The sequence below is a fragment of the Camarhynchus parvulus genome, chromosome 23, assembly GCF_901933205.1.
Source record: "Camarhynchus parvulus chromosome 23, STF_HiC, whole genome shotgun sequence".
NCBI lineage: Eukaryota > Metazoa > Chordata > Aves > Passeriformes > Thraupidae > Camarhynchus > Camarhynchus parvulus.
This window is the reverse complement of record NC_044593.1, coordinates 554402-577947: the sequence shown is the minus strand read 5'-3', so window position 1 is coordinate 577947 and position 23546 is coordinate 554402. Positions and strand designations below refer to the sequence as shown.

Genomic DNA, 23546 nt, shown 5'->3' with positions numbered 1-23546 from the left:
TGCTCTGCCTTGTCAGCTGAAGGAATTGAGTGGGTTTGTTGCTCCAGCAGTGCCTGACAGCTGCCGGCCTGTTCCTGGCAGAGCCTTTGCTCTGTGTCCTTGGCAGGGCTGGGCTATGGCGAGCAGCAGCTTCTGAGCTCTTAGAAAACACAAATAAATGCCTGTTTGAGGAGCAGAGTCTCTGATGAGCTGCAGACTCTAACGAATAATTGAAGAGGGGTCAGCTTACAGGACTTGCACACGAGGAATGTAGCAGAGTCTGCTCCAGCAGCCCTCCCACTTGGTCCCTGACCCATCCAAACCACTCTGGTTTCTTCTCTGCCATTTCCATCCCCCTGGTGAGTTCGGAGAAGCTGCCTCATGTTCTGTCTCCAGAAAGCCTCTTGCACTGAAGGAAAATAAGTCCCTGAAATTCTGTTACTGAGTGTTGTACTTGGAGGGGATAGTGGTGAGGGCTGGCACTGGAGAGGACCCTGGAGAACTCATTAATATTTGATTTTTGAAGGGCCAGAGTTTAGGTTTGGGTCACTGGGTCATCCACCCCAGCAACTGGGAGCTTGGAGTGCCCTTGGCTGGGTTTGTGGGCCCCCTGGCTGGCCAAGATGCTGGCTGGGATTCTCCCTGTACACACGGGCAGATCTGCCTGAAGCTCCTGCAGCTTCACCAGTCCCAGCTTTATTTGGAAGTGAAGCCTGGCTTGGACACGAGCAGTAAATTCCTTGCCTAGCTCCAGGTGAAGCTGCAAAAGCTGTTTTCCCTCTGATTGCACTGTGCTGCCTGCCAGGGCTGCCACGGGGTGGGGACCAGCCAGGGAGGGGAGTCCCAGCTATCTAAGAATTCCTGCCTTGCCTGGAGCCCTTTTCCTTCTCCCTTAGGAAATCCCCTCTGTGTGTGCCTGGGGCAGCCTCCCAGCAGTGGGAGCAGAGGCATTGCAGCAGCTCCTGCTGATCTCATTGCAGCTCTGAGGCAGGAAGGGTTTCCCAACTGCAGTGTGAAATCCAGGTCCTTCTCTTGCCAGTCCTGGAGAGCACAGCTGGGAAACGCCACCCCTTTGGAAAAGGAGGAAAGGAGCGGGGTTTAACCCTCTTTGTGCTTGAAGGCCCGGGGTGGGCAGAGCTGCTCTGGGAATGCCGAGGGGGCTGAGGACACTCTGTGCCCCTGAGCTGTGGCTGAACTGATCCCCTCGCTGTCAGAGAGGTGGATTCACTGGACAGCCCAGGCTGGATATGGATTGGGAGTGTGCCAGGACTGCTGTCAGAGGGGGAGGTGATGGCTCTGCACCAGCACTGGGGTCAGTGGTCATCTTTGGGGTCCAGGAGGGGACCCCTGGGGTCTCCACAGGGACAGAGTGAGGAGAAAAAAGCTCATTAAAATAGCAACTATGGGGAACAGGACAAAACATGGTATTTCCAGTGTGGGTAGGCTGCAATCCCGGTGATGTGATGTTTGGGAGGGGGATGGGTGTGATCTCCATATATTTGGGAAGGGGATGGGTGTGATCATGTTTGGGATGGATGTGATGTCCATGTTATGGTCCTGTCCCTGGCGCATGGAGCAGCTGAGCCACGGAGGGGGTGGCTGCTGGCTGCATCCATGGTTTTATAGACATTCAATGATAAACTAGAGCTTTGCTCCAGCAGACACTCACCCTGTGCACTCCCACTGGGGTGTTGGTAATGCACAGCTTGGGGTGTGTTTTGGACAGGATTTGTTTTGCTTTTAACCCTGCTGCAGTTCACAGCCACCCCCAAAACGTGACAATCCCTTTCTCTCAGCATGTCCTGCACGTGTGACCTTCCCAGAGGGCGGGAGAGAGCTGGGTTCTCCCTGCCTGCACAGACCCACCCTGGCAGGTACCAGGCAGAGGCTTTTCCAGGTCCCGAGATGCTTTTTGTGAGCCTTGCAAGGGGAGGGCAGCCTGTGTGCTGTGGGAGGAGTGTGGAATTCCAGCGTTCCTGCAATACAGAATAGTTTCCACATCCCACGATTACTCCAAGGGCAGCAAACAATTCCTGGTTCTTGTTGTGAAACCAATGTTGTCTTTTATAATTCAGCTAGAAAGAGTTTTCAGCTTTTCTACTGGAAGTAGCAGAACTGCCCCGTGCCCTGATGGAAGGTGGTGTTTGCTGCTGGTTCCTCAGAGTGGAATCCTGCGTTTGGAACAGCCTGGGACGGGGTCTCCTGGTTTTACCACCATCAAAGCCAGGGCTGGTTGGAATTTGCTGAGCAGAGTTTCCCTCCCTGCTGGGAGGTGTGTGCAGGGCCGCAGGAAGGGGAGGCTGCATCCTCTGCTCTTTTCACTGGAGGCTGATTTGCTCTGTAGAAGCTGCAGAACTGAGTAATCCCTTATCTCCTGGCTGTTAAAGGTGTTCTCCTCTCCAGTGTCACGTTTCACTGGGTGCAAAGTCCTGCTGGCTCCCCCCTCACAGCTCTGGAACTGCAGCAGCACCAGAGCCACTGGGGAGTCTCCGTGGAGTTTGGGAACATCTTTTGCCCGAGCTTGTATCTTTAGCCCAAACAGCTCATCGTCAGCTGATCCTGGCCAGTTGCAGCTTGTGGTGCGTGGCAAGGGTGGGGAAACTGTACTAATTATTTATTTTTTGAAGAAACTTTCAGGATCTGCTGCCAACATAGCCCTGGATAGAGCCAGGAGCAGGAGGAGCCTGGGGAGTGTGAGGGGGTGCCTGTGCTGGAGCCTCTCTGCTCTGCATCCCAAAACCAACCTGAGCCTTCTGACATAAAGAAGATATTTTGGTTTCCCTGTGAAACCCAGTTGGTTGAAAACTGAGCAGATCAAAAAGGATGTTGTGAAGCACAAGGACAGGGGCTCAGCTGTGTGAGCCACCATCTGCCTCCTCCCTTCCTCAGCCTCAGGCTTTGCTTGAGAAAACCCTTCATCCCTTAACAATGCCCAAGATCCCTCTGTTTCAGGGGTGCTGAATCTTCCCAGGGGGGTGTTTATGACGTGGGTGCTTATGAAATGGGCTTTGGGCTCCCCCCATCCCGTGTCAAATGAGAAACACATTTTGGACACTGAAGATGCTCTGAGTGCCACCTGCTGGAATGTGCTCGAGGGGTGCCAGTGTGACACTGCCTGTCCTGTGGCAGTGTTCCCTTTTTAGGGGTTTGCCTGTAACCCCTGTTGTGGGGAGCCAGGATCACTTGAGGAGCAGCAGAGTCCTTCCCAGGAGTCACCAGGTTAATTTTACACCCTTTGGTTGCCTCTGTGAGTGGGGAGGAATTGCCCCCAGGAGGATGGCAGAGTGTTTCCAGGAGTCAGACTTTTGTTTTAGCCAAGTGTGGGGAGGCTCCTGATGTTTTCCATGCCAGGATGGAGCTGGTCATTCCTTTCTCCAGCTGCCTTGGCTGTGTAAGGGTTTGGGCACGAGGGCTTTGATGATTTGAGAATTTGAGGATTTCTGGACACCATGTTACCCCCACTGGGCCTGACTGTGTCCTCTGGGTTTCTCCTCCCTCTCCCATTTTTGGTTGGTTTTGTTTTTCAGGAGACCAGGAGCAGTCCTTGGGGATGGTGTTGGGTGAAACGTGCAGCCCTGCTCCCTCTCAGTAATCCCTTCCTGCAAACCTCCTGCCAGGAATCCACCCCTGTCCTTATCCCCTCCTTGGGAATTTCCAGCTCCCGAGGTCCCTGGTGCTCCTGGGCTGTGTTTGTAGCAGTGACTTTGTGCAGGACTTCCACCTTCAAAGCCACCCCGCAGTGTCCCTTCCTCCTCAGGCCCCAGTGTCCCCGAGGCTTTTGTCTGTCAGCAACTGCCCTTGTTGAGAGTGAGTTGAAGGCTGAGGAAGCCTCTCTCTCCCTGCAGATCCTCTAGGATTGCTCCAAGAATCTCCCTTTTCTTTTAAGAGAGTCCGTGGCCCCAAGGCACAGGTACCCCCATCTGAGCCCTTCCCCTCCCAGCCTGGGCCGTGTCTCTGCTCAGTGTCCTGCAGGATTTCTCAGGCTGGGGGCTCCCAGGAGCACTGGAGAGCATCCACCACAGAAGTACAATCAAAAGTACGAGGTTCTGGCCAATTCTTTTGTTGCAATGAGGCCAAGGGCCAGCCCTGCCCAAAAAAGGCCTTTGCAGAAGGGCAGGCAGTGAGTGGGGAGGTTTCTTTACTTTATTTGTTCCCCTTTTTGAGAACCACCACTTGAAAAAAGTTCCAGACAGAGCAGCCTTTACTCTCCACAAACTCCAGCCTTGCTTCCTCTGCAGAGCTGCAGCCCCTCGTGCTTCCCACTGATCCCAGCTCCCTCCCGAGCAGGAGCTGCTGCTCCATGGGCAAGCTGTTGCTCCGTGCAAGGAAAATGAGGAGCCACATGTGCACTCCCAGTTCTCTCAGGAGACCAGCTGCTTTCAGCCATGGGTTTTACCAGCCTCATTGTAAAACACTTCTTCCCTATATCTGATCTAAATATCCCCTCCTCTAGCATAAAACCATCACTCCTTGTCCTATCACAACAGGCCCTGCTAAAAACTCTGTCCCCAGCTGTCCTTTAGGCCCTGGCAGGGGCTCTGAGCTCTCCCTGGAGCCTTCTCTTCCCCACATGAGCACCCCCAGTTCGCCCAACCTGGCTGCAGAGCAGAGGGGCTCCAATCCCTGGAACATCTTCATGGCCTTCCCCAGCAGGTCCACCTTGCTGCTGTGCTGATCCAGAAGCTGCTGCTGCCTCCTGACCCTTTCCCTGGAGAGCTGCAATTCCACTGATCCTACAGGGAGAGCATCCCTGCTGCATCACCATTTGTGCTGCCCAGAGCAGGGGTAGAGAAATTTTGAGGAAGAAAACTAGTGAGGCTCTCAGTTGCTCGTTGCTGCCTTATGCAGTGCCTAAAATTGCTCTTTCTGAGCCTGTTTTCACGTGTGTGACAGGGGGACTGCACTGATCCTCCTGCAAAAGCCCGCTGAGATTTGCTGATGGCTCTTTCCATGCCTAAGCACCCGTAAAGCCACCCAGTGTTCTCGTTTGGCTGCTGCATTGTGCAGCCATGGCCACACAAAGCCATTTCCCCATACGAAACCGCCGTTTCCTTTCAGTAAAACTCCCAAAATACATCCCACTGACACAACCACGGGCACCAGGGCTCTCGCACTGCTCCGGGCGCCGCTCGGGCTGCGAGCTCAGGAACCAGCTGGGGAAGGATGGGAGGATAACAGCCCAAAGCTTTGGAGATGCTGAGGCTCCTCTTCCGCAGCAAGCCAAGGATCCAGGAGGCAAGTGTCTGATAAAATACCTGCTCTGCCTGCCGTGCTGGGCTCTGTCTCTTCTGCAGGACACAAGGAATCAGAATTCCTGATCCTACAGAGCCAGACCTTATCCAGGTTTAATTAAGCACTCTTTTGGAAAAGCCATTTTGGAGGGTATGACTGCTTTCTAAGAAGTGTCTTTCCTAGGTGCTGCCAGATTTTGGGAGTGTTTTGGGACCAGAGCATGTGTTGAAGCAACAGAAATTAAAACAGCTTCTGGTTAGTTGTTGATGAATAGGAAGTGAAATGCCAAGAGCAGAATCTGTTTCGAGCTTTTGCAGGGTGGATTTTTTTTCTTGCATTTAGATGTGACGGTCTCAACCGGCAAAGTGACAAAACGCGAGCAAAAACAAACCTGTCTCTTGGCTTCTGGCTTGTAAAATCCTCCCTCAAAGAAAGGGGGAAAATAGAAAACAGGACTTGTATTTGGAAGTTGGGAAAACCCCCTGTTCATCTGTGCCCAGCCCCTGCTCTGGGGTGACTCAGCCGTCTGTGCCCTGCAAAGGCGGCACAGGGAGGTTCAGAACTTGTCTCCTCCTCTGACTGGAGCAACTTCCTGGGCTTTTATTTTCCGGGAGAAACCAATCTCATTTCCCAGCAGTGCAGGAATCTGTGGGAAATGCCTCTGGAGGCTGTGGGTGGCAGCAGGTGCTGGGAGCCCCCAGGAGCAGGGAGGGCTGGACCCACAGAGATCCGTGGGATTTGTGGGAATCCAGCCCTCCCACCCCATCGCAGGCAGGGGCTGGGGCCTGCTCTGAAGGAGCCAGGATGGAGCTGCTTTCCTGATGGGTGGGAGAGATCCCTAGGGCAGGATCTGTTGAGGGTCTTGTGATGACTTTTTGCTCAGGAAGGGATTCAGCTGTGGCTTTGGCAGATTTGTCACCCTGCTGCTCCTGGAGCAGTGGGACAGTGACTCTCTCCAGCTGCTCCTCCTGCAAGGGCACAGCAGTGTGGAGGAGGAAGGGGAAGAGGTGACTGCAGGGGCCCCTCGATCTGATTTGGTCCTTCTGGAGCTGAAAATCAGTTAATTCCTAGCTCTAATCTCACTGTTCTCACGCAGCTCCTCCCTTCCTCAGAGCTTGCTTTTCCTTCTCTTCTCCCTCTCAGTAGCTCCTGTCCCACCTCTAGGTCATCCTGAGTTTATCAAATCAAATCAATATAAATTTATTTACTGGGACCAACTGCTCTCCTGGAGCCACCTCATGGCTCAGAATCACATCCCCAGGAGTGATGGCTCCCTCAGTGAGACACCCCCAGTGGCTGTGAACAGCTCATCTAGTCTTGCTGAACAAGTTCTTGGGAAAACTTTAGCAGACAATCACAGCCCCTCTGTGCTGACATTTGTTTATTGTCCCACAGGCAAAGTCTGACATCACTTGGCTAGAGAAAGACCTGGTGGACTCTGCAGACAAGGTAGGAGAGCTGCAGTGGGCATCTCACTGAGACTCATCCATTTCATTTGCATTCTGTCCCACACACGAGGGCGTGAGCAGAGCTTGCGGGGACCTCTCTGAAAACCAAACCCTTTCCTGCCCTGCCTGCCGCCCCTGCCAGTCCCTCTCAGCTCTGTGGGACTGCTGCTGCAGAGAGCAGCTATTGCTCACTGGCTCACGTGACATCCTGGACTTGATTTCATCGTCCTCCTCCTCCTTCCTCCCCACACCAACCCCCTTTCCGTGCTGCCATTTGTGTCTCCTGTGGCTTTCTGATCTTGTCAGTGAGCCAGGACGGGCACTTTTGGTTGCGTGGATGTACAGGGGAGATTTTCTTGCCTTTCTGAGGCTCCTCTCCCACGCGGGTAACACAACATGAAAAATTGTCTGGGTCATATCGAGATTTTTCAGCTCCTGCCAGGCCCAGGCACAGGAGTTTGCTGCTCCCCCACACTGAGAATGTGGAGCTGCTGAGGAATGGGTGCTTCTCTTGGGCAGCACAGGGTGGACAGGGTTTCTCCCTCCCTGGGCTGTGTCAGAACGCAGGAGGTGTCGGTGTGAACCAGGCTCCTGCTGTGCTCAGCAGCTGCAGGTGCTTTTCCATGCTCTGGCACCTGCCCCAGCCCTTGGGGCTCAGCAGGCACCATGGTGGGGCTGGGCCCTGCTGCCTCTCTGCTGTTCAGTCATTTGTTTCTTTCGTTATCAGTTCTCAAAGAGCACGTGGTGGGGGCACAGGGGGCAAGACAGTCATAATTTGTCTCTCTGGTTCCATCCTCTGCACTCTCAGGAGAAATTCAGAAATCAGTGCTGACACAGGGCTATTTCCTTTTGTGTGGGTGTCTTTTGACTCATTTCAAGGGGCTTCTTTCTTACCAGCACCCTCTGGGGTCTTGCTGCAGGAAACATCTGTCTGTCCTGATGGAAAGGTCAAAGGTGAACAGGTTTGGAAGGGGAAGGAGGCAAAACGAGCCCTCTAAATACCTCTGCTCTGTCCTGCCCATAATCTGAGCCATGGTGGGTTCAGAAACAAGAAATGCCCTTAAAAACACCTCATGGACCTTCAGGGTGGCTCTCAGATAAATAACTCCAGACTGCACAGCAAGGACTCTTGTGCAGCATAAGGCAAGCAAAGGACTGAATGCCAATCCAAACATTCCTGGAGGAATCCCATCGTGGGTGCCCCCTCATCCCTGTGCCACTGGGAGAGCAGAGATGTGCAGCTCTCCAAGGTGTCATCACACTTCTGGGTGGGTTCTTGTGAGTTTTTCTCTTCTGTTTTAGAGAGGAAAGTGGCTTCTCACGATTTCCCCTGTTGTGGAAATACCCAAAGCTCCCAGCCTGACGTGAACTTCAGGCAGCATTAGATGGAAATCACTTTAAGGAGACTCTGTGTGGTTTCTATCAGTGTCTTGTCTGAGCCAGGGAACCCAAACGCCAGCGAGGAGCTGTGAGATTATTTTTTTAAAAGCAAACCTGAAAAAAAAAAAAAGCCCCAACCACAAGTGTTGTTGCTGGGGAGGGGGAGCGTGAACCTCCCTCTGTGTGACTGAGTCTGGTCCCACTGCGCATCCGCCGCCGGTGCAGCCACCTGCAGCTCCTGCTCCTGCAGCTCCTGCAGCTCCTGCAGCTCCTGCAGCTCCTGCAGCTCCTGCTCCGGCAGAGCCCCCAGCCCCGCTCCAGGGCCGCAGTTCCCGGGGCCAGACGATGTTGATCGGGATGGGACAATGGAGAGGGACCCCAAACTTCCCCGTGTGTGGGCGTTCCTGATGCTCTGGCTGCACAGGAAGCAGCGAGCCAAGCCCTGCAGCCTGCAGCTGCCTGCCCCCAGCCAGCTCTCCAGCCCGGTCAGTACCACTGCCACCTCCTGCTGCCACCTCCTGCTGCCACCTCCCTCTGCTTCCTTTCCTGATGCTTCCCATGGATGTTCAGGGCACCCTGGTTTGCTTTTCTTTCTCTGCCTTCTGGGATAGTTTGTAGTGGTGACTCTGGAAGAAGCTGGCCTCGGTGGCATAGAGGTGGTTTTGTGCTGGAGACTTGTGTGTGCTGCCAGCCAGGCTGTAGGAGCTCATCACAAGAGTCCTGAGTGTGGAATTCCAAGCTGATGGATGAGTTCATGAGGGAAAATCTTCCCTTGTGTCAGCAAGATACCAAATGGCTTCTCAAAGTGTTTCTGTGGTAGGAGGATCACAGGATGGTCTGGGCTGGAGGGGACTTTAAAGCCTCTCCAGTGCCGCCCCTGCCACATCAGGGACACCTCCCACTGTCCCAGGCTGCTCCAAGCCCCATCCAGCCTGGCCTTGGACACTTCCAGCGATCCAGGGGCAGCCACAGCTTCTCTGGGCACCTTTGCCAGGGACCTTCACAGGGAAGATTTTCTTCCTAATGGGTCTCTCCCTGCTGTGGGCTCTCTCCCTGGAGAGCTGAGCTGGCAGGAGGAGCTGAGCTTGGCCGGCTCCTGTTCCAGCTCTGGAGGTGGGAAGCTGTTCCTCACAGCAGCTGTCTGCAGGGACTAAGCCTCCAGATGGACTCAGAAGTGCAAAGTGGCTGATTTAAACTGGGAGATCATTGGGAACACGAAAATGTGTTGTTTAAGGGATTATGGGATCTTTCTTGCCTGTGATCACCGAGCCCAGGGAAAGGCAGGATAACATCAGGGAGCTCCTGTGCCCCTGCCCTGAGTGCCTGAGCTGCACAGGAGACAGCAGAACTCCCACCATGGAAACAAAGCCACTTCCTAAACTGAGAAAAACCCAGCCTGAGAGTGGGGAGGGGAGGGATCTCGGTGCAGGTGGGCAACCACATCCATGGGCACTGGAGGGTGGGAGTGGGCTGGGCAGGACAGGCAGGGCTGGCACCTGCCTCTGGCTGGCTTTAGAAGCTGCTTTGATGAGGTGATTCCAGACCAAGTGTCTGAATAGGTCTAGAAAACAAAGTGTAAGTTTTTTCCCCCAACTCTGCAAGGGAAATAAATAAATCGTAGTTCCAGCTTTCTGCAGCCTCTGCTGGCCACAGCTTCCCCAGGGCTGGGGACAGCAGAACTTAATGCATTTTTGAACATAATTGCTGTCCTTTGGGTCCAAAAGTTTTAGTGGGAATAGGAGGTGTTTCAGCATCACCTCAGGGTCTGTGGCTGTGCTGGCCCAGATCCTTTGGTGAGTTTATTCTACTTATGCTGATTAAATCTATTTTTTCTTCTTAATTTTTTTTAAAGTAAAATAATGTGTTTTAAACAAAACATGTGCCAGAGACCTTGGCTTCCCCTCAATCTTCTTGAAGGCTGGAGTCTGTTAAAGCATCATCTGTATGTGCTGAAGATGCACTAAGACTTATGTTGCAGAGTTGCTCAGATTGCTGAGCAGATGGGCTCCAACATGTCTGATTTTTGCCAGCCCTGGCCCTGTTTTGACAACAGTGCCTTATTTTTTGTGTTGTGGGATTTTTAGTGGCATAAACACTCCTGTTTTTGCTACCAGTGCCTCAAAAAGGAAGGTGCTTCTTAAGCACTCTTCTGAAATGTAGTTCAAAGCAGCTCCTGCCTGTGGTTGGGAGGGAGGGCTCTGTATTTACCTGGTCCTCACCACCCTGACTTATTGATCGCAGATGCTGATACCTGTGACAAGCACCAACCTTTATGGTTCTCTCCCATGTGGCTCCTGTGAGTCTGGAGCTGCAGTCCTTGCTCCATAATCCCAAAAGGCTGTTTTCCCTTGCTCAGGAGTCCCTGCCAACCGTGTGCCCTCTGTTTCAGGGGGAAGGTGTTGTGCAGGAAATCAACATCACACACCATGTGAAGGAGGGCTCTGAGAAGGCTGATCCATCACAGTTTGAGCTCCTGAAGGTGCTGGGACAGGGCTCTTTTGGCAAGGTGAGATCACTTCTTCCTATGTGCCATGCCAGGCAAATTATTCTGGTGACGAAAGGAACCATCCCCAACAAAACCACTTTCCTGACTCCCAGGAATGTTCCTGGCCACGTTCCTCCCTTCTCAGAACTGCTGCTGTGTGCCCCAGGCTGGGTTTGGCCCCTGTTTATGGTCCAGTTTCCCTTCTGTGAAGGAGGAAGGAAGTAGCCTGTAGCTCTTACCTATTTCAATAATCCAGGTCTCTTACAGACCATCTGCTGACACATTAAATCAGCTTGGTGTCAGTCAGTTACCAGCTGACAGTGGGGCATGGACAGGACTGTGTGCTGCTGCCTGAGCAAATGCAGCAGAGGCTTTCTAGAATCAGAGAAAAGCTGGAAAAGACTTCTGGGATTGTCCAGTGGTAAAGTGAAGCATCAGTGCCTCCAGTCACAGCTCCTAGGCATTAGCCCCAGCCCCACAAGAGCTGCAGGAGTCAGGAGGTGTGGAAGGCTGGAAAGGAGGAAAGTGCAACATGAAACTGAGGGGTGAGAGGAGCTCACACACAGCACTTCCCTGGAAACCCCATGGGAAAGCTCGAGCTTCTTAGGGACTCCCTGGGGTTTGCCACTTTGGAAAGCATCCAGCTCCTACCACCAGTGTGTAGTGCTTGGTGAATGTGGTGTTCTTCTGCCTCAGGTTTTCTTGGTGAGAAAAATAACTCCTCCAGACACCAACCACCTCTATGCCATGAAAGTGCTGAAGAAGGCGACGCTGAAAGGTAGGAAGGAGACTCCTCCTGCAGTGCTCTGACCCTCTGTGACTTAAAGAGCACTGGGGAAATGTCACTGCTGGCCCTGGGGTGGGCTGGGTGAAAGAGAAGCATCTTTATCCTAGCAAAACATCCTCCATTTCTCTCATCTGCTTAAGAGCATCATGATGGAGGTGGGGAAACAGCTGGCTCAAGCAGCTTGGTGCTTAAGGCTGGGATGGGGCAGGACACTGGCCAGGGCCTTTCTCTGAGTCTGGGCTGTTCCTGTCTTCCCACAGTGCGGGACCGACTGAGGACAAAGATAGAAAGGGACATCCTGGCTGATGTCAACCATCCCTTTGTGGTGAAACTCCACTACGGTGAGTGGAGCTCCCTGGGGTGCTGGGAGAGGGGCTGCAGCTCCAGCAGACTCTGGCTGCCTTTAAACACAATCCCCTGAACAGAAATCCTTTCCTGGAAGGATCTGTGGTCCCACTGCCTGCTCCAGCTAAGGCTGCATTGACTGCCTAGGGTTAGGGTTCTGCCTAGGGTTAGGGTTCTGAAAACCACAAGGCCCAGAGCTCCAGGCACACTGCAGCTGCAAAAGGCATCCCAAGGGGAACACAAAACTGCAACAACATGGCTTCTTCCACAGCTTTTTCCTTGGAACCAGCCTTAGCCCAAGGCTGCTTTTACTGCCTAGGGTTAGGGATAGGGTTACTGGGGAACTGTGCATGGACTGGGAGGGGAGGTTTAAACACCAAATCCCTGGGATTAAAACATTAAGCCATGAGAAACTGAGAAAGCAGAGCTAACTAGCTGAGCTGGAGTTTGGCAGGGTTAATGCTCTGACTCTGGGCAAGGCAAGGACAGCTTTGTGCTGTAAGGTGACCAGCACCTCTCCTGGGAAAATAGCCCTTTCAGGAGGGCATCACTGGTGAAAAGGGAACCAGACCCCCATAAAACAAGGATTTTCTGCAGTGCCAGAGTGCTGTGGGGAGCTCCCATTCCAGCAGCAGGGACAGGCCATCTCCTTTACCCCATCAGCCCTACCTGCATTTGACCCAGGAACCATGCAGGGCATGTGCCCAGCTGGAGCCACTGGGATTTAAGTGATTAATGTAACACCATGGAGCCTTCCCTCAGTGCAGGGCTCTGATTCCTGCTCTGGCTTATGTTTCAGCATTCCAGACAGAGGGGAAGCTGTACCTCATCTTGGATTTCCTCAGAGGAGGTGACCTTTTCACTCGGCTTTCCAAAGAGGTGGGTATGCTCTGGCATCTCGGTGGGCTGCTGTGGCTCAGCTCATCTCTGCTTACGGCCTGGAGAAGTAACTGACCCTTGCAGTCGTTGAGAGGGTGAAAACAGCCTCCAGCCTGCTGCTAGTCCAGAGCTGGCACCAGGAGGGGGTGTGGTGGGAGCCCTGTGCTCCAGCAGAAGAGCAGCAGCACAGGTGGCAGATCCACCCCTGCAACAGCTTCAGATGGGCATCTCTTAAAGAACAAGAATGAAAAGAAGGTCATTTTGGATTAGAGTTAAGGAAGAAATTGTCCCCTGTGAGGGTGGGGAGGCCCTGGCACAGGTGCCCAGAGCAGCTGTGGCTGCCCCTGGATCCCTGGCAGTGCCCAAGGCCAGGTTGGATGGGGCTTGGAGCAGCCTGGGACAGTGGGAGGTGTCCCTGCCATGGCAGGCTGGCACTGGATCCATTGAGGTCCGTTCTGATCCAAGCCATGAATGGTGGGTGAAGTCTGGAAAACTTAGAAAGGGCAGGAGAGAGCATCATGGATGTGGAAGGTCTTGCCTGGGTGCAGGGGAGCTGCTGGCATTGTAACCCAGCACCTCTCTGCTTTCTCCCCCTGCCTGCAGGTCATGTTCACTGAGGAGGATGTGAAGTTCTACCTGGCAGAGCTGGCACTGGGACTCGACCACTTGCACAGCCTGGGGATCATCTACAGGGACCTCAAGCCAGAGAAGTACGTGTGGCCAGCTGAGGCAGGATCCCAGCCCTGGATCCAGCCCAGCCTGGAGTCAGGGAACAGCTCCCACCTTCCAGAGGGGCTGGAGGGTGCCCTGGGGCTGGACACGTGGGAGGTGGTGGTGCCAATCCAAGGCTGCTGCTTCTCATATCAGTGGTTCCAGCCAGGAGCTCTGTGTGCCACAGGCTGAGCAGAGATCCATGGCAGTCTCCAGGCTCCAGCTTTAGGCAGCTGGGGCCTCCAGAGGGAGAAGGGACCAGGTGGGCTCTGCAGAGCCCACTCCAGCTTGGTTATCCTTGCCTGGGGTATGTGGGGGTCAGAGGGAGGTAACCTCTGGGGCCTTTGGTTTGCTGTGAAGCTGAGGATGTGGAGAGGAGGGAGCTGCTCCTGGTCCCACTCCTGTCTTGGTGGTGGAGCTTAAAGCACTGGGAGAAGGGACAGGTAACTTTGAATTGTGGGAGCCAAAGGATGATCTCAGACCATCCCTTGCTGTGCTTGCTCTCACTAGCCCTTACATAGACAGTAACAACTTGTTTTTCCATTCCTGCTGTAGCATCCTCTTGGATGAAGAGGGGCACATCAAACTCACAGGTAAGAGGTTCCACCAAGCCTTGGGCTCCAGCAAGGTTGGTTCCTGAAATACAGAGCTGCTTGAAATGTTTGGAGCAGTGTGCTGACAGCTTTCTCTTGTGCAGATTTTGGTTTGAGCAAGGAGGCCATAGACCACGAGAAGAAAGCCTACTCGTTCTGTGGGACCGTGGAGTACATGGCCCCGGAGGTGGTCAATCGCCAGGGCCACTCGCACAGTGCTGACTGGTGGTCCTACGGGGTCCTCATGGTGGGTACCCTGCCCGGGACCGGCAATGCCAGCTGCCCCTGCCCTGGAACACCAGACACAGCTCTGTGTGTCCTGCTGACCGGGGGCCTCCCCACAGCCCCAAAGAGCCCTAAGGGGCTGTCCAGGCCTCCAGCCAGGAGCGCTGGTCCCTCAAGGCTGCTGTGCCAGGGGGTGCTGGGCTGTGAGGGGGCTGTGGGGTGTGTGGGATGCAGGGAGTTCTCTGTGGGGTGTGTGTGAGGGTGTCCGTGTCCATCCCAGCGCCGGGCCCTCGCTGTCAGTGCAGATCTGGTGCCACCGTCTGGCAGCTGCTGGATCCCAGGGCTCCGGCAGGAGCAGACACTGGCCTGGACACGTTCCCAGGCAAACCCCGAGAGCCCAGCAGCTGCTGCTGGGAACTCGCCGTGCCTGTGAGCTCTGTCAGAGCCAGGCTTGGGACCCCTCACAAGCAGGAAGGGGCAGTGGGGTCTGTGCAACCCTGAGCCTTGCTCAGATATGACCTCCCTTCTTCTCTTTCCCTCCCAGTTTGAAATGCTCACGGGGGCACTGCCCTTCCAGGGGAAGGACCGTAAGGAGACAATGACCCTCATCCTCAAGTAAGAGTTTCTCCCTTCTGTCTGCACAGTAGGGGTGTTGCAAGTGGGGGCTCTTGAAATTCTGGGGCGTTATTTGGCAAGTGGTGCCATATCAGCCATCCGTTTAAAGGGTGCAGGGTAAATGCCAGAGAGATGATGTGCATTTCGGGGGTGGAGGTGCTACAGATGCCTTGTGGCTTTTCTTCAAACCTGCAGCTGATTGCATAACTTCCTCCCCAGAGCGAAACTGGGCATGCCACAGTTCCTGAGCGCTGAGGCTCAGAGTCTCCTGCGAGCCCTTTTCAAAAGGAATCCAGCCAACAGATTAGGTAAGACCAGTTTTTTTTTGTTTCTGAGGTTCTCTGTGACACCTGGCTGTGCTGCCTCCCTGGCTGTCCCCTTGGCTTTGTTGGGGGTTCAGTACAACATGACCTGTGGTGGTTCTTGCAGGGTCTGGGCCAGATGGGGCAGAGGAGATCAAGCGTCACCCTTTCTACTCCACCATCGACTGGAATGTGAGTATCAGAGAGAGCAAGTTTCTGCACCATTCAGCAACAGTAACACAATTCTAGCAGCAGGAATAGCACAGTCCTGATACTTGGCAGGCTGTGGGAGAGCCACCAGCGCCTGTCCCCATCCATTCCAGTAACCCTTTCCAAAACCAAAATTCTCCGTCATGTAACTGTCTCATACCTCCCTGAGCTGTAGCAAAATGCTAAGACACAGAGTTTCACAAAATCTCTTCCTGGCTCTCATTCTTCACCAGCCTTTGCACCCTTTGGGAGAAGGTGCCTGTGGGAGCACTTCCAAGCTGGTTTTGCAGCTGTTTTTTGGGTTTTGTGTGTTTTGCAGAAGCTGTACCGCAGGGAAATCAAACCCCCTTTCAAGCCTGCAGTGGGCCAGCCAGATGACACCTTTTATTTTGACACAGAGTTCACGTCACGGACACCAAAAGGTTTGTATGACTTGAGGAAAAGCCCAGCTTTCCTGTGAGATGTCACTCTGTGACTTCACACCAGGGAGTATCCGGCACCAGCGGGATAAGGTTTCTGCACAGGGAAGGTTTAGGCTGGATATCAGGGAAATTTCTTCTCCCAAAAGGGTTGTCAGTCCTTGGCACAGGCTGCCCAGGGCAGTGGTGGAGTCACCATCCCTGCAGGGGTTTAAAAGTCATGTGAATGTGGCACTTGGGGACATTGGCAGTGCTGGGGTAGTTGTTGGACTCGCTGATCTTAGAGGGCTTTTCCAAGCTGGACAATTCCATGATTCTCTGTGGGATGTTAGGGGTAAACTCAGTGCTGCTGGTGTGGATCCTGTCTGAAATAAATTACAGTAGCTCCAGGGAGCAAGGGGGAGGCTTCTACTCCTCAGGCCCTTCTCAAACTGTCTCTCAACTCCTGCTGCAGATTCCCCGGGTGTGCCCCCGAGTGCAGGGGCCCATCAGCTCTTCCGAGGCTTCAGTTTCGTGGCAACCGGGTTAATGGAGGATGGCAAAGTCCACCCTCCCCAGCCTGCCCTGAATTCGGTTGTGCAGGTAAGGAATGGGGACAGAGGAACAGCTCTTTGGAGGTGCAGGGATGCTCCAGGTCTGCAGGACCTCTGCACCACCTGGAGCCTGAGGCAGTCCTCTTTGGAATTCTTGCCTCCTGTTCTTTCATCACCACTGACTGTCACATTTTGCACAGGCTGTCAGGCCAGTGTGGGGCTGTGGCTTTCCTGTCCCCAGATGGATCTGTGCTGGCAGGGGGTCTGTAATGCCTGTGGGTTGGGCAACCAAAGGCAAAGGCACCATGCTTGATGCAGGCAGCGTTGGCCCACTGACCTATATCTGCCTTGTTCTCCTCTCCTCCCGCTCCCCGCCAGGAGGAGAAGCTGTGGGATGTAGCAGACAGTCTGACAGCTCTCTCTGTGCTGCAGTTAACTCATCATGTTGCACAAACCCTTCCCTGAACCTGTCCTTTGTGCCCTGGCAGCAGCTGCACGGCAAGAACGTCCAGTTCAGCGATGGGTACGTGGTGAAGGAGGCCATCGGCGTCGGCTCCTACTCCGTCTGCAAACGCTGCATCCACAAGGCCACCAACATGGAGTACGCAGTCAAGGTCCGGGACCTGCCCTCCCAACCGAGCTCCCCTGTTACATCTTTGCCCAGAGCACCTGTGGCTGCCCCATCCCTGGAGGTGTCCAAGGCCAGGTTGGACCAGACTTGAAGCAACCTGGGATAGTGGAAGGTGTCCCTGCCCCTGGCAGAGGGTGGAACAGGATGAGCTTTAGGTTCATCTAGGATCTAAAACACAATTTCTGTGCTGCTCTGCAGGTGCCTGCACTTCCCTAGGAATAGCAGGGAAGCAGCGTCCTCCTCCCTCAGAGGGAGGAGAGCATCTCATCTTCCTGTGCAAAGTTGTGGCTACATCAGGTCTTAACAAAAGACATAAAAATTTGTGGGTTGGGGAGACAGAACTGATGAAGCAACTTAAGTATTTCTAGAGCTAAAGAGATGAGGGAACAGAGTGGATATGGCACAGGAGCTCTTCAGGGCTCCAAACTCAGCTCGTGTGCTTTGTCCTGGCCCTTTCCCCATCTGTGGTGGCTGCAGTGTGTGCCTACTCTTGCAGGTAATTGACAAGAGCAAGCGAGACCCTTCTGAGGAGATTGAGATCCTGCTGCGGTACGGGCAGCACCCAAACATCATCACCCTGAAAGATGTGAGTGTGGCTTGAGAGACTTCCCCGTGCTTTGGTTTAGGAAGTGCAGGCTGGTGGGGGCAGAGTTCAGCCCCAGCAGGGGCAGCCCAGTGACCCAGCTCCACGTGCTGCTGTTTCTCTTCCCCAGAGGATGCTGGGCACCCTCCAGGCTCCCCAGGGAATGGGCACGGCCCCGAGGCTGCCAGAGCTCCAGGAGCTCTTGGACAGCACTGCTAGGAATGCCCAGGGTGGGATTGTTGGGGTGTCTGGGCAGGGCCAGGAGCTGGATCAGTGATCCCTGTGGGTCCCTTCCACGTTGGGATATTCCATGATTCTGGGGTGGGGAAGCATCCCCAGAGCCACCTCTGTCTGCTCCTTGGCGATGGGAGTACAAAAGGGAAGCTGTGGAAGCACATTTTGATTACTCCACCCATGTTTTCTTTGGCAGGTGTACGATGATGGGAAGTACGTGTACCTGGTGACCGAGCTCATGAGGGGAGGGGAGCTGCTGGATAAAATCCTCAGACAGAAATTTTTCTCAGAGAGAGAAGCCAGTTCAGTCCTGCACATGATCTGTAAAACAGTGGAGTATCTGCATTCCCAAGGGGTGAGTGTGGTCACAACTGTTTTCCTGGAAGCTCCCTGGCATTACTCTGTGCTCCCTCTCCTCCTGGGAGTAACTCTGCCCACCATGACAATTATTTCTTGCTGGCGTTGCCCTCTTGGTAAAGCAGATGTGGGGCCAGAGCAGGGCATGAGTGACCTCAGGCAGCTTTCAGACCTTTATCTACATGGGGTACCAGCACAGCCCTTTCTTGGCTCCACAGGTGGTTCACAGGGACCTGAAGCCCAGCAATATCCTCTACGTGGATAAATCAGGGAACCCTGAGAGCATCCGAATTTGTGACTTTGGCTTTGCCAAGCAGCTCAGGGCTGAGAACGGGCTCCTCATGACCCCCTGTTACACAGCAAACTTCGTGGCACCCGAGGTGAGCACCCTACTGACCTGAGACCCTCCAGCAGTCCCCTTGTCCCTCCCCTAACCTGTGTTCCCACTTGGCACAGTGGGTCTGCTCTGTTCCCATCACCATCCCACCCTGGAAGAGGCAATTACAGAAATACCACTTGTAGTAATGAATCTATTTTGAATCCTGATATTTTAGTCCCATATTTTGCTGTTCTGTCCAGCTCTGGAAGCTTTGCATATGGACATCACCCCGGTCAAGCCCCTCTTCTGAAATGAGCTCAGTGACAGGAAGCAAACATAATTTTTTCCCTTTGCTTGTTGTGTTCAGGTCCTGAAACGCCAAGGCTACGACGAGGGCTGTGACATCTGGAGCTTGGGGGTGCTGCTGTACACGATGTTGGCAGGGTAAGGCAGTGGCTGGGGCTGTGACCCCTGTCCCCAGTGTGCTCTGTGGGGACAGCTGTGCCTCTCCTCTGCCTGGGTCAGTAAATCCAGGGCTCTCTCCTCTCTCCCCAGCTGCACTCCCTTTGCAAATGGTCCCAGTGACACTCCGGAAGAGATCCTGACACGGATAGGAGGGGGGAAGTTCTCCATCAGTGGGGGCAATTGGGACACTATTTCTGACATGGCCAAGGTAGGGTTTGGTATTTGTTGGGATTGGGGTTGCTGTGAGGCAAATACAGAGCAGGTTGGGGAGGGAGCACACAAGAGAGAGAAGAAAACCAGCACTGCAGCTTCTACCCTACACAAGTTCCTCACAGCAGCTTTGTTTCAGCTCTGGCTGTGATATTTGCATGGAAAACCAACCTCGTGCTTGACCCATGTGGGGTTTGCTCTGTGTTCTACCCCCCAGGCCTGCCAAAAACATATTTCATACAAAAAGACATTGATGTCTGGGGACTTTAAACTTGGCCTCTGCATTTAAATCCTAATCTGGGGGCATACACAGGTGGGGTTTTTTTGCATTTAAATTATGAAATCTTCTAAAGTCCGACTTTCCAAATGATGCCTGTAGGATCTGGTATCAAAGATGCTCCACGTAGATCCTCACCAGCGTCTCACAGCCAAGCAGGTCCTGCAGCATCCTTGGATAACCCAGAAGGACAGTTTACCCCAGAGCCAGCTCAATCACCAGGACATTCAGCTTGTAAAGGTACAAAATCTGGAGTGGGAAAACAGGAGGGAAGTTTGGAGAGGTGTGAGCCAGGGCAGGCAGTACAGACAAGCAGGGGTTTTGGGGAGGAAAGAAAGGGGAGATTCTTTAATGAAACAAGAAAGATGCTTCCGGCTTTGTTTGTGGATGTGGCTGCTCTGGTCCCATCTTGCAAACCATGAGGCTGAAGTAGTCTCCTGCACCGGAGTGACTCCTCTGTGCCCCTCTCCAGGGCGCCATGGCTGCCACGTACTCGGCGCTGAACAGCTCCAAGCCAAGCCCTCAGCTGAAGCCCATCGAATCCTCCATCCTGGCACAGAGGCGGGTGAAGAAGCTCCCCTCCACCACCCTGTGAGGCCCCACGGTGCAGGAACAGCCCGGATTTTGCACACCTGCGGAAGAGGGAGACAGGGGACGGGCAAGGTCTGCACAGGGGCTCCCCTGGGGACTTGCTCTCAAGAGGCCAAGTGCCTTCCTGCTCCTGAAAGACTGGCTCTTCCTCATGTGGACTTATCTTTGCTGAAGAACTTCACTGTAAAACTTTTTTGACGTGTAAATTGTCGATTTATAAAGAAATCCATCTGTGTATATGAGAACTAGAATGTATAACTGATGTCAAGTGGCACTAAAAAGCAGCTCTGATTCACCCTTCCCTGTGTAGGACCAGGTATTTGTTGTTGCTACAGCATTTCTTGGAACTGATCCTCTCCAGCTCCACAGCAGCTGGAAGACTGTGTCACACTTGGGGTTTAGGCTTTGGGGCTTTTCCTCCCTCAAACCTTTGGATGCATTTCCCAAAGCCAACCCTGCAGCCTCCCAGCCAGCAGCACTCGTGTCCATGAAGGACCTCCCTCCCCTCCAAGTCCTGTGTGTTTGTTCCATGTAATGTGGATTTTGCAGCCTCTGTTTCTCCCTCTCTCCCGTGCTCCCCCAGCCCAGCTGGCAGCTCAGATCTCTGAACAAAACACATCACATTTTTTCCAAGCCCTCCTGCAGATGCTCAGCAGGCCAGGACACCTCCTAGATTTGGCTCATTCCTTCCCTCTGCTCTCCTATCTCCATGCTCTCCCATCACTGCGGAGTTTGTCACCTGTGCAGGGGGATGACAACAGAACCTTGTCCCTGGCAAACCTTTGGGCTGGCTCTGGCTGCTGCTTTTACCACTTGGGGTTTTCCTTCCCCTCAGTAGGAACCTCTGAACAAAACCACCCTTTATTTTTTAATTTAACTTTGTTTTCCAGCCGTGACTCAGGGTTTCTTTCTGACTCGTACAATAAACGTGTCATTCGGGGGCCGTCCTGTGACTGTGAGCTGCAGAACCAGCGACCCCCGGCGGTTCCCGGGCATTTCCCGCTCTTCCCAGGTTGTTCCTCCCTGCTATGCGGGGACAGTGCTCCTTGTCTGCCTTCTGGAAAAGCTGCAAAGCTTTTGATCAGGCCCTGAAAACCAGCAGTGCTGCTTAGGGCAGCCTCTCATGCTACCTTCTCTCAGTGGGAGGTGACCAGAACAGTCCTGGAATGAGGCAAGAACCAACAGAAATGGGGAATTTCTTACTCAGGACACTTTTGGCTTATAGAAACCAACACTTGGAGACAAACTGTGCTAGAAATAAATACCCACCCCAGTCTGACCTGCAAGGAACTGCCAGAGCTCCATGGTTCCATGGTGGCAGTTTCTGGGAGCAGCAGGATTGCTACAAGGGCTGCAAACAGAGCTCAAGGATGTGACTGGAGCCAGAAAAGATTCTCATGTGAATTTCTGCTACTTTTAGCTGATCATGTCACAAGAGAGGAAACTTGGTTTTCTGTTCAGTCCAGTTGGCTCTAAAATGAAGAATTCCATACAAATAATTATGTGAGATGCAGAGTGCTCTTCTCCTGTACCCTCATCCAAGCAGGTCCTGTGAGCAGCCACTGAGAAGCTGAAATAGTCACAATTTCTTTCTCTCTGTATTCCAAGTGCAGCCTGAGTTTCCAGTGCTTCTGAGAGGAGGAGGCCAGCTCCAGTCCACAGTGGATCTTCTTACTGGTATTGTCACCAACCCCAGCAGACAGGAATTTAATGTTTTGCTGAGATTTGGGGAGGGGGACACTCCACCACCCAAAATGCCTTCCTTAAAAATACTTGTGGCATAATGTTCCCTACAACTCCACAGTGACTCTTGTGCCAGTGCTGTGCAAATGGTAGGTGCAACCTGCAACCAACACAATAATCACATTTTTCTGCAGCTGGGCTCAGGCCCTTTGGGTGTTGCAGGGACCTCCACAGATTTTCAGAATATTTCCTACATTATGTTTCGAGGGAAGGTCTGGAGTGGTGGATAGGTTGGATGCCAACCCACCATGGGTGGGTGGGGATCAGTGCTCTTAAACCCTGGGGTTTAGGGGGTCTTAAACCAATTACTTGTCCTGGTTTGGGGAATAACTGTTTATCTGTATGAAGTTGCAAATGTTTTCAAATATTAGTCAGGAAAAACATTACAGCCCTTGCTAAATCCTCCCTGTGATGTGCTGGTGTGAGGCCAGCTGGGGACAAGTCAGGGGTGTGGGGACAACCAGGTGCAGATCAGTGTGGGCAGGGGGAGAGCAGCCCTCAGCTGCTGCAGGTTCTGCCCGGCCATGAGACGATACCTGGGGTGTCAGACCCCAAAACCAGGAGCATCAAACCCCTCTGCCACCCTTGGGTCTCTAATCAGAAGAACTTTGTGCTTGGTCAGCTGGAGCTTCTGAAACCCCCATCCCCTTGGAGAACAGAGAGAACAAGAAGGGCTACACCTTCCTCTCCAGAGGGCTTTTAACTGCATTGTTCTGAGTTATCCATAAGTAAAATAAGCCTTGATTTTTAGTTCCAGATCAACCAAGTGCTGTTACTTTTTTAATTGCAGTGCTCAATAAAATTGGACTTGTGAATTTTCTGTATATGAGGGCTGTAGGTGTTTGTGATGAATTGGGCTCTCTCCTTCCTTTTCCGGTTTTGTCCTGACCTCTGCCAAAGTACTGTTGTCATAATAACTGAAATTGCATTATTTGAGGTAAAAGTTGGGTATCTAATGCCTACTGGCGGGGGTGAGAGACCAAGTGATTTGCTCTTACAGGAGTTTGGGGTCATTCAGCTGTAACTTGGGAGAAAGAGGATACGGAGGATATCACAAATTGTCTTGGTTTTAAAAGAGGCAAAAATTGATTTAACTTCCATACATAAGGACATCTTTACAAGGAAAGCTATTTCTGTTAGTTCAGGTATTTAATAGTGGATTTGATCTTTAAGCTTTTGTCCTGAATAGGTCTGAATGAAAGCTCAAGGGAGCAGAAATCCCGGAATCCAGCCTCAAACTGCTGAGTCTACCTGGAAATAACCTCTGCAGAAAAAACATATTGATCCACAGTCAAGGAGCCTGAAAATAATGTTGAACAGCTCTATATAATACTGTTTCTGTATAATACAGGTTAAACTTTCCTATTTTGGGGCATAAATCAGCCATTTTTCTGTTGCAGGGGCTGACCCAGCTGAGAGGATGTTTCCCTTCTTTCCTACTGTGTAGCTGTGCCTTTCCCTTGCTGACCTCTGTCAAATTCACCAGGGCATCAATAAATGTCTTTTGGCCTGGGAAATATTCCCATCAAGATTCAGTTTAAAAATGAAGGCCAGTAGCTTTCCCAGCAATCATCTTCTCTTTCATAGTGAAACTTCCCTGAGCAACTGATCTGTGGTTTTAACTTTTTAAACTTTAATGCAAATTCCTCTCCAAGTTCCCACCTCTGAGTTAGTCCATGTAATTCTTTTTTCAGCATCTCTAGGCACTGGTGGATGGTGAACTGTGCAGCTGGAGGCCTCCTGGGTGCCACCACCTCCTCGTGGTGGCCACGGCCGCTTCCCAAGGCTGCGGGAGGCTTCGGAAGCACTCAGTGACTGCGAGTGAGTTCCACGGGATGTGGGGTGGATGCTGCGCTTTCATGGAATATTCAACAATTTAATCCCTCTTTCAAGGCAAAGAAAACATTTAAAATATTTCAAGGTCTTCTTTCGGCAGTACATGGGGGCTCTGAATAAAACCTTCACTCACGCCGGGGAAGCCGCAGGTCCACTG

The 23546-nt window shown here is 52.9% G+C and overlaps 1 protein-coding gene across 5 annotated transcripts in view; it reads left to right on the top strand.

Moving 5' to 3' along the window:
* Positions 1 to 23265, top strand: part of RPS6KA1 (ribosomal protein S6 kinase A1) — a 33777-nt gene extending 10512 nt beyond the window's left edge. For 2 of the 5 annotated variants that reach the window (XM_030964685.1, XM_030964687.1), the window contains 21 exons: positions 6607 to 6660; positions 10429 to 10545; positions 11221 to 11302; positions 11572 to 11652; positions 12456 to 12535; positions 13139 to 13245; positions 13802 to 13839; positions 13944 to 14086; positions 14609 to 14679; positions 14899 to 14987; positions 15109 to 15173; positions 15511 to 15613; positions 16065 to 16192; positions 16632 to 16757; positions 17271 to 17360; positions 17788 to 17946; positions 18167 to 18328; positions 18635 to 18711; positions 18823 to 18940; positions 19322 to 19459; positions 19692 to 22391. In XM_030964685.1, coding sequence (XP_030820545.1) covers positions 6607 to 6660; positions 10429 to 10545; positions 11221 to 11302; positions 11572 to 11652; positions 12456 to 12535; positions 13139 to 13245; positions 13802 to 13839; positions 13944 to 14086; positions 14609 to 14679; positions 14899 to 14987; positions 15109 to 15173; positions 15511 to 15613; positions 16065 to 16192; positions 16632 to 16757; positions 17271 to 17360; positions 17788 to 17946; positions 18167 to 18328; positions 18635 to 18711; positions 18823 to 18940; positions 19322 to 19459; positions 19692 to 19814 — 2151 coding nt within the window. In that variant the 3' untranslated portion in view covers positions 19815 to 22391. Of the gene's footprint in view, positions 1 to 6606; positions 6661 to 10428; positions 10546 to 11220; positions 11303 to 11571; positions 11653 to 12455; positions 12536 to 13138; positions 13246 to 13801; positions 13840 to 13943; positions 14087 to 14608; positions 14680 to 14898; positions 14988 to 15108; positions 15174 to 15510; positions 15614 to 16064; positions 16193 to 16631; positions 16758 to 17270; positions 17361 to 17787; positions 17947 to 18166; positions 18329 to 18634; positions 18712 to 18822; positions 18941 to 19321; positions 19460 to 19691; positions 22393 to 23247 lie in introns of those variants that run through there. The other 3 variants (XR_004061352.1, XM_030964686.1, XM_030964688.1) reach the window with 3 other exon arrangements.
* The last annotated feature ends 281 nt before the right edge of the window (positions 23266 to 23546 follow it).